General features: G+C 43.2%; 1 protein-coding gene across 2 annotated transcripts in view; it reads left to right on the forward strand.

Moving 5' to 3' along the window:
* The window catches only part of SHB (SH2 domain containing adaptor protein B), a 69,591-nt gene extending 62,172 nt beyond the window's left edge, over positions 1-7,419 (forward strand). Inside the window, exon 6 of one of the 2 annotated variants that reach the window (XM_051643111.1) lies at positions 4,059-7,419. In XM_051643111.1, the coding sequence (XP_051499071.1) occupies positions 4,059-4,173 (115 nt within the window). In that variant the 3' untranslated portion in view covers positions 4,174-7,419. Of the gene's footprint in view, positions 1-891; positions 3,350-4,058 lie in introns of those variants that run through there. The other variant, XM_051643110.1, reaches the window with a different exon arrangement.
* Positions 7,420-10,488: the final 3,069 nt, after the last annotated feature.

Here is a 10,488-nt window from a genome sequence, read left to right on the forward strand (position 1 = left end):
CTATACACCTGGAAGGTGTATATAAATGCTATATATATGCATGTATTCAGAGACTATACACCCATGTTATTCAAGGCCTGCTTTCAAGATATTGACCTGACTTTATTCTATTTTAATATGTTCTTCATTCTAGAACATGAAAAGTGTCTGGCTTCATGGTTCTAACTGAAGGTAGTGACAGCTCAGGTTTACTTATAGCACAGAAAGCAGATTACAAATTTCCAGAAATACAATTTTTGGAAACTAAAAAGAGGCAGGAAAGGAGAGAAGAAGGAAAGTATTTGAAAACATAACATTTGCTTTCATCCACCAGTAAGTCTAGAATAATGTTCAATTTAGAGAGTTCTGTACATCTAGAAAAGTAACAGACATAGAAATCAAAACTCAGCCCATCACTAACAGTGGTGATAACTATTTGCTGCAAACACTAGCAATCAGTAAAATTAGTTCATTGACTATTCTTGCCTCTCAGTTCTCCTTTGTGAACAGAAAATCTGCATGCCTGACTTTGCAAAAGTTTGAAGTCAATTTCACACAACTCCCAGTTGCCCCCTCAGCTTTTCCTGAGCCTTCACACAAAATTACTTCTGAGGTCCATTTCTGAGGGCTTTCCATTCAGACTAGTTTTTACTTAATGAAAGTAATTCTGGATTTTTTTAGGATAGCCAAAAAAACTATAGAAATGCATAGGAAGAAATAGATTTGGTTATGATTTTTGTGGAAATATTTCACAAGAAACCACAATAAAATCAACTGTCTTGGCCTGTCACACAGCAACTACTTGGATTTTGTTCTCCTACATTCCCCGACATCATGAAAGAGAGCCTGTTGTGGTGCTGCTCCTCGCTTCTCTGTGCAGAAGCATGAACTAACACTTTGCTTTACTTGCAGGAGCAGTCAAGGTTTTATGCACATGAAACTGATGAAAACCAAAGAGAAATACATCCTGGGTCAGAACAGCCCTCCCTTCGACAGTGTTCCTGAAGTCATCCACTACTACACCACAAAAAAGCTGCCTATCAAAGGAGCAGAACACTTGTCACTGCTCTACCCTGTGGCAGTGCGGACCCTCTAATAACATAGTCTCACCCCTTCCTGTGGCTGGGAGGTGAGAGGTAAGCTGCGTTGCACAGAATTCATTGCCAGAATTCAGTGCTTGAGTCTGTGACAGAGAATTGGCAGCCTTTAGTCTTGGGAACATGGGCACTCTGCAGAGTTGTGCATGGCACTGTGTGTATGGTACTCTTATGCTGCAGCATGCCTCTAGAGCTGTGCTTCTACTTAAGAGAAAAAAAGCCCTTATTTTAGTGCAAGGAAAACAGATGACAGATAATTTATGAGTAGGGAATGTAATTTAAAAGTAGTTTGTTATATATTTTTTATTGGTTTTGGTACACTAATCTCTTAAGGGTTACTGTGTTCATTTACAAGTTTCACCATAGATGCAGGCAGCTAATTCTCTTGGGGGCAGTTACACTGTAATGTTTTCAGTAGTTGAGAATGAGTCATTTTAATAGGTGGCTTGGTATTTATGCGTGAGGGTGGTCAAAGGCTTTTATAAAGCTGTAGTAGGCAAAATCTTCACTTGCTCATTCATCTGGATGAAACAGTTGTCCTAGTGAGGTAGCTGACTAACAAGTGTGTGTCACACTGCCTTTCCGTAAGAAGGCTTTTGCAGCTGTGTAAATGAGAACTGTGCTGTATAGTAGAGCAGAGTTCGTTCTTCTGTTGTACCAAGGCACTCTTAAAACATGGTCCCTCAACACATACCTTCTGACCAGTATTCTTTTTTAGCATGAGCAGACACCCTTTGTTGTATTTTAGTCACTGTCAGCCAGAAGAAGCACTGCAGAAGCTGCTCTGTACCTTAGTCCTACCAACTCAGTGCCCATCCACTTGAGAGATACTTTCTACATGCTCTGTGTGCTCATTGAATGGACTAAGTGAAAAAATTATAATTGTGCAGGAGTTGGAATTGGGGATTCAATAACCTGATAGCCCTTATTTTGTGCCATTTCCCACCTATGTCTAGAATGTTGTGTGTTAACCCCTCAGCTGTTGTAGTAGCAAACTGGTTATATGCAGTTATGTGTTTTACAGACTGCAATAGGACTGTGAAATTGTGTGTTATTTAATTCAGCTTTCTTACCTGCTATTCCCTTTTATGTATGCTTAGAAAGAAGTGCAAATCTGGAAATTGTAATGGAATAACCACTTAACTGCCTGTAAAAGTAGTGCTTATTGTATTGTCTGATCTGACAAGAAACTCAAGGATGTCCCATATAATGTCATTGGTGATGAATGTTCTGCTTCTTTTTAAGCCTGCCTGGTTCTATATATGACATCCAACACAGTTTGAACAGGAGTGGGTCACACAAATGTGAGAGCCCTGTGTCATTCTGTGCAGCAACAGTAGTGGGTCCCTGTCTCACACAGTAGTGGGTCCCTGTCTCACCCAGAATTTGAAGCTGCATTGGACTAGGTTTTTACTGGTTTTCTGAGAAAAGGGTGGCACAATGGAGTAGAAAGAGACAAGATTCCTCTCCAAGTGAAACCAAACATTCCCTTTTTCATGTACTCACCTACATGTGCCTTTTATTTCTCTGAAGTCTTTGAAGAAATCTTAATTCTCCTCTGAAGATCACCCAACTGGCAAGAGCATGTATGCACTTTTAAATTACCATGCCCTTCTCTCACCAGAGTAGGAGTTAATGAAAGTGGCAGAGCTTGCAGAGATTACGAATCAGACTGCATCTGCTGCTGCTTGAGTATTTGCCAGTGTGAGCTCTGGCAACTCCATCATGACCCTTGGGACAGAAACATGTCATATTTCTTCTTTTGTGTGTTGAAGTGCAACATGCATTGGCACTGGTGCTGTTCCATGGACTGTTTTTCTTCTTCTGTAATGGAAGAGTAAGCCCTACTCTCTCTAGCAGAAACTGCCAGCAGAAACCAATGTTACTGTTAACCAAGGCCTTGCCAGGCTTTCTTAAGCACATTGTCTTTAGCTCATGGAGATGATTGTTGTTCTGAATCTTTCTTGTCATGATATCAAAAGTTAGTTGAAGCAAACAGGTGCCACTTTATTGCCACTTTATTGCTGTCTGCAGCTTTTGGGTTGGGATCCCTAGCTTTATACAAATCAGGTCAATATGCATGTTACAAATCTGTATACAGTTTATTACAGCTTTAAGGATTGGATCACGATTCTTGGTTCAGCAAGAGGAAGTAATCTCAACAAATGTTGGTGGTCTGTGGGAGGGGTTTTTTGATTATTTTTTAAAAAGACTTTTAGAAAGTACTCAGTAATTGCAGAATAAATAAAACCAGGATTTCATTTGCACTGTAATGTTGTCTTTGTTTATTTAATTGATTGTATGATATTTTTCCAGTGAAGGAATATTCTTTTCAGACATTTTAATGTACAGTGAAAATGCGGTGTGTTGCAGTGTGTAGTACTGCGTCTAGGTGGAAGATCTCATAGTGATCATGCCTATGCAGCACATTAAAAGTATATTTTAAAAAAATTATAAACCTCTCCCTTTTCTTCCTCCAGCTGTCCATGTGTACTGAGATTGTCCTGAGTAGCTAACGGTTGAAGTGGCCTTTCAGAAAAACTTGTGTTTGTGTGTCTTAACTCTGTAGTGAAGGTAATCCTTAGGCTACAGTCTGGTTTGGAGGTGCTAACTGGAGGCTTCTGTTTTCATGAGTATTTCACAGCATGATGGAAGTCTCCAAGCTGTGAACATCTGTATGATGGGTAGGAGAGTTTTAGTGGCTGAGATTACACCTCACAGCTCCTTCAATAATTGGAAAAAATTGAACATTTGTGGAAGTACAGTCATCACTGTGGGTTCTGTACTCGATAACAGTTTATTCTCTGAAGTGGAAATTAAGTCTTTAGAGCCAGGATGCAAAGTGCAGAGCTTTCTTAAGTGCAAAGGTACAAAGCACATACTTCCAGCTTCTCAAAGAGCGTGGCCTGGGCCTGTGCTCTGAGGAAAAGCAGTTGCTGCTTGGAGGATGACACATTTACATGCTGCTCCTTCCCATCACAGGTTCTCTTGCTGTCAGGAGTCAAGTTGGCAACAGAAACACTGTGAGGTAATGTTGGTGGGGGCTGCAAACGCCATCTTTCATCCAGGCTCTGATTCACCCCTGCTGCACTGCTAAGCTACTCTCCAAGGTACTCAGCTGATCTTCTGTTTCTGTTAGTTATTCATGCTGTCCTCAGGTTGTACCTATGGTGGTGCCTGAGCAGAACAAGCATGGACTTGACACTTTAAAAAATAAATAAATAAATAGAACCCACCCAACACACTGCTGCAGTAGCTTCTTGGAGAGGAGGAAAAACAAAACAAATTATACAGACCTGTCTGCACTTCTGGTCTGAGCAAGAGAAGAGGAGAATGACCAGTGGAGAGTCAACTGTTTTTCATACATTCTTTCCTTTTTAATGATCTGCAGTGATCCCACATAAAATATTGCACATTGCTTCTTTTTATTCCTTCTTACTGGAGTCCCCATGAGAAGGGAAGAAGGAATGAAATTGGCAGCAGCCAAACAAAGTTGTTGGTCTGAAATGAAGAATATTGAAGATGCTGAAAAAGAATGGTCATAGGTTGCAAGGGATGACCATGTATATAGTTCAGTTTTCTGCACCATGTCTGTCTCATTGCACATCTTGGGCCTTGAGCTGACTGTGAGAATCATGTGCCCACAGTTCAGAGTTTGTGTTGACCTCAGTGCTCTGCGCCTTGTAGTTAGCTCAGTGACAAGATTAATCCAAACATTGCCGTTGCTTTCTCAGTTGTCTTTCAGGGTCTCTGGATGATTGCATTTATTGCTGCTGGCAGCTCCAAGACACACATACAGTTGCTTAACTGCAGCTTCACTGGGCTCAGTTTTCTTTTCTAGCTTGGTTTGGGGGAGATTAATATTACTGTGACAATGCACTGGATACCCAGTCTAGGTGATCCTGCTCTGGCAGGGGGGTTGGACTGGATGGTCATTCAAGGTCCCCTCCAACCCCTAACATTCTGTGATTCTGTGATACAGGTAACAGTTAAGCATTGATACCTCTAGTAGTATTTGATAAAAAGGTTAGGCAATCATTAAAATCCTGCTGAGGGCAAGATGTGCCATCAAGGTGTGCTACAGAAATACAATTACTAGGGATAAAATGGATGGATGGAAGATGACATCCAGTGAAGTGGTAGAAAAGATGAGTATGTTTCCCAAAGCTACCAACAAAAAGGAAGCGCCAGTGTTCCCTTGGAATGGTAAGATTCTGACAAATGCATGTTCCTGGATACAGTAAAACAGTGAAACAAATATAAATGGTAGTGTAAACAAGATCGGTTCATGTGGAGATCCCAAGTCTTCCAACAAGTGAAGCTGGAAGTGGCACAGGAAATAACCCTGAGCCCTCTCCAGACTGGTGGTTAGTGCAAGATACCCTATGTATCACCACAGAAGATGTTCTGATCTCCTGGAATGTGAGGCAAAGGAGCCCCAAGACTGAACACTGAGATGTTGGAGCTGCACCCAACCGGGGTCACAAGCTAATTCCACACCTCAAGAAAATAAGACTATTTCTACCTAAGAAAGGCTCCAGGCAGCATCTGCAATAGCAAGAACAGAACAACCACTTACATAAGTGCTCAAGTTGCCTGTACTACACTGGATGTACATAGATGGGATGGAATACCCTCACCCATTATGTGTTGTATGGAGCGGAACAAGGCAATCCAATCAGTTTTCAGAAGCCAAGGCTATGCAATTAGCCGTAGAAATACTTTACAAGGAAAGTGTCCCATAGTGCACATTAACACTTGCTCCCTGATGATGGCCAATGCTGAGTAGGGATGGATAAAACCATGAGAAAAACAAGGATGGGAAGGTTGAGTTAAACCCATTTGGGCCACCAAGGTATGACAACAAGTTGCCTGCAGCAAAGGTAAGTATTCATATGTCAGTGAGTGCACACATCTCAAACAAATAGGCCACAGAAGAATGACAAAACACTAAAGGGGGTCATCACAGCCTTGGTTGCAACAATGAGCCTGGACTGGCAACACAAAGGAGAAAACATCATGGTGCAATGGGCCCATGAGGTGGCAGGCCATAGAGGCTGCCCAGGGAAGTGGTGGAGTCACCATCCCTGGATGTGTTTAAGGGTCACTTGGATGTGGTGTTGGTGGGTATGGTGTAGGGGAGAACTTTGTAGAGAAGGGATGATGGTTGGACTTGGTGATCCCAAGGGTCTTTTCCAACCTGAATGGTTCTGATTCTATGATACGTGTCACTGGGCCAGAGAAAGAGACAGATTTTCCACTAGCAATGACTACCAAGGTCATTCAGGACTGTGACATACGTGCTACAGTAAAGGAAGCCTGGCAGAGAAAATTACCTGTTGCCTACACCTGCAAGAATACGTGAAAAATTGGTGAAGCTTGCTGGCAAGTTGACTATATTAACCCATTCCCTGAGTCTGCCTCCAGGGAACAATGGTCCTAGCCATAGTGGAAAGATTGACAGGATGGTTGGAAGCCTACTTATTTGCACAAGCCATGGAGATGACTGCAACATGCTGATGATTACATGGAATGAATCTGTAGGAAGAGTTACAGTATTGTGTATAAAACAAGGGCTAGATTGTGTGGCAGGTGTTACAGGTTGGGCCTGGCTGAAATTTAACTATAAATGGATAGAAAAGACTAAGGGAACAATTAAAGAGTAAGCAATGTGTTAACTACTATTAAAGCTGCAAAAGTGTGGAGATACTTTTAGGAAGGGCAGACTTTGAATGCCAGGAAGGGAAGAGCCAAATGTGAGACACTGAGAGAAGCTGGATGAACCAGTCAGGAATCTGGCATTCCCTACCAGTCTATAACTGGTATTGTCCAGAGTCACTCAGGAGAGACCTGGAAGAGAATTGCAAGAGAGAGCCAAAATGGATAAAATAAGGGGACAGACTAGAGAAACCTGGGGAGAATGAAGAGAGGCTCAGAAGATAATTCAAGCAAAACCCTGGAGAGAAAACAGGGAATAATACCTTGGGAGAAACAGGGAACTCCCCATTCTTACACCCAGACAACACACAGCAGGGCTGGAACTGCTGACCTGACCCATCTGACTTCTGTCCCAGGCCATATGGTCTCCCACACAGGGCAAGGAAGCTATGTCAAGAACCACTACAGTGACCAACCCAGCTTCTCTCCTGGACTGCACAGTTTGTCCTGTAGTACTGGAAAGTCATGTTACTTCTTACCATCACACATATCTATGACTAGAGTGTTTTGATATCTGACTCCATTTAGTTTCTGTACTGTCAATTCAGTCTTAAACTGCTACAACCAGTCCTGAGTTCCCTGTTACATATTAATTAATTACTGATGTTGTTAATTATTTCCAAGTATAAATGTATGTGATATAAATAAATTAAATTATTATAATAAAAATTATTCTGAATAGTGACTTTGTATGACCAGGATGGACTCGGAGTTGCAGAAGCTACCTATTCTGCTTCCTCCGTGTTTTCAACATGGGAATCATCAGTTCTGTGAAGCTACAGGCCATTTAAACATCTTTGATTGTTGCCATTCATTTATAACCTCCTTTCAGCACAAGTGAAGCAAATTTTCCCCTGGAATCATCTTACTAATTAGTCCCATTAATTAGATCCATTAACAGAGAGAATGGCCTCTTAAGTTTTGCCACCTATCTGTTGTGTCCATACATGGAGGGTATTCTTGTTTTCATTGAATCATAGAGTAATTTATGTTGGAAAAAACCCTTAAGATAATTGAGTCCTACCATTAAGCTAACACTACCAGGTCCATCACTAAACCATTCCCCTAAGTACCACATCCACACATCTTTTGAACACCTCTAGGGATGTTGACTCAACCAGTGCCCTGGGCAGCCTGTTCCAGTGTCTGACAACCCTTTCAGTGAAGAAATTTTTCCTAATATCCAATCTAAGCCTCCCCAGGTGCAACTTGAGGCCATTTCCTCTTGTTCTATTGCTTGTTACTGGGGAGAAGAGGCCAGCAACCATCCTTCCACAGCCTTCTGTCAGATAGTTGTAGAGAGCAACAACATCTCCCCTCTGCCTCCTTTTCCCCAGACTGAACATCCCCACTTTCTTCCAGTGCTCTTTGACTTGTTCTTCTGGACCCTCCACCAGCTTTGTTTCTCTTGTCTCAACATGCTCCACTACCTCAATGTCCTTCTTGTAGTGAGTGGCCCGAAAATGAGCATAGTACTCAAGGTGTGATCTCACCAAGTTACAGGGAGAAAAACACTTACCTAGTACTGCTGGCCACGTAATTCCTGACACAAGCCAGGATATCACTGACCTTCTTGGATGACTGTCATCCAACACCTCCGGGTCTTTTTCTGCCAGGCAGCTCTCCATCCACTCTCCTCCAGGTCTGTAGCATTGCCTGGGGTTGTTGTGACCCAAGTGCACGAACCAGCATTGGCCTTGTTGAACCTCATACAATTGGCCTCAACCCATCAATCCAGCCTGTCCAGATCCCTCTGTAGAGCCTTCCTACCCTCAGGTAGATCAACACTCCTTCCCAACTTGGTGTCATGAGCCCCTCATCCAGATGATTGATGAAGATATTAAAGGGAACTGGCCCCAACACTGAGCCCTGGGGAACACCACATGTGACCAGCTGCCAGCTGGATTTCACTCCATGGACCACAACTCTTTGGGACAGGCCATCCAGCCAGTGTTTTACCCAGTGAAGTGTACACCTGTCCAAGCCATGAGCAGTCAGTGTCTCCAGGAGAATGCATAGGGAAACAGTGCTAAAGGCTTTAGTAAAATCCAAGTAAAGAACATTCACATCCTTTCCCTCAGCCACTAAGTAGGTCACCTTGTCATAGAAGGAGATCAGGTTAGTCAAGTGGGACCTGCCTTTCATGAACCCATGCTGACTGGGCCTGATCACCTGGTTGTCCTGCACATGCAGCATAGTGGCACTCAAGATTATCTGCTCCATAACCTTCCCCAGCACCAAGGTCAGGCTGGAAGGCCTGTAGTTCCCTGGATCCCCTTCTTCTGCTCCTTGTAGATAAGTATCCGATTTGCTAATCTCCAGTCAACTGGAACCTCCCCAGTTACCCAGGACTGCTGACAAATTACTGAATGTGTGGCTTGGTGAGCACTTCCACCAGCTCCCTCAGTACCCTTGGGTGGATCCCCTCAAGCCCTATAGACTTGTGTGTGTCTTAAGTGGTGTAGCAGGCAGCTAACTTTTCCTATTAGATTATGAGAGCATCATTATGCTCCCTGTTTCTGTCTTCCAATCCAGTTAATGTATTTATAGAAACATTTTAGTGCCTTTACTGCAGTAACCAAATAAAAGTTCCAGCCTTCCTGGACACTCTCTCTCTCTCTCTCTCTCTCTCTCTCTCTCACACACACACACACACACAGACACACAGACACACAGACACAGACACAGACACATACACACACACACATAGACACAGACACACACACACACACACACGGACACACACACATAGACACAGACACAGACACACTCACTCTCCTCTCCCCAGACCCGCACACACACCACGACCTCTTCAGGAGGACTGACGTCGAGCTTCCTTCCCTCCTCCCTCTCGGAGAGAACGCCTTGAAATCACAGGACCTTTTGCATTACCTCCCTAAAGGACAAGTTCTTACTGCATATATGTATATATCCCTGGTAGCCATTTACATTTATGTTTTCCGTAAACCTCATCCCTCAGTTTGTGTTGACCCGTAATGAACCGGTTAATTCGCAAACTAACGCTGGTCTCAGCAGCAATGTGTGGGCGCGGTGGGGCTGCATTCTAACCTCCCCTCTAAGACACGGTCCTGCAGCGGCCGCTCCTCTGTGGGAGGCAGCGCCACGTGTGACCCTCGGGCTCATCCAGCAGCCCCTCCAGACTGGGGGAAGTCGCGGAAGCACCTGACAGCCGGTAGCCCCCCGGCATCGGCTCGCATCAGTGTAGAATTCCTCGAGTTGCAAGCTTCTGCTAATCCCTACAGCATGAAGAAAGCCATGCAAATGCTATTCATTCTAGTTGGCTGAAGATCACCACTGTTCCAGGCTTTGTATGGTGAAAGATTCCTGTTAATCCACAACAATATTCCTCAGCTTCAAAAAGTCACCTCAGTACACACTGATCTATGAGCAAGGCCAAGGCAATACACATCTTTCTAAATTAGTGCAAGTATACCAAGGTACATACATGTGGTACTGTGGAAGAGCCACCACAGCACACTGTGATGGGGCAGATAAGTAGTATGTAACCAGATCAACAGCAAGCTTTCCATAAAAGCCTTACATCCTTGATATGTGAGATCAAATACATGTTTACATAGGCCTACATTTACAATTCACTTACAGAATTGAATCTTCTGCACTAAGTCTGAAGCTGTTTGGAAAAGCAAATAATGGTGAGTATAGTTACAGTTTT

This window comes from Apus apus, chromosome Z, assembly GCF_020740795.1.
Source record: "Apus apus isolate bApuApu2 chromosome Z, bApuApu2.pri.cur, whole genome shotgun sequence".
Lineage (NCBI taxonomy): Eukaryota > Metazoa > Chordata > Aves > Apodiformes > Apodidae > Apus > Apus apus.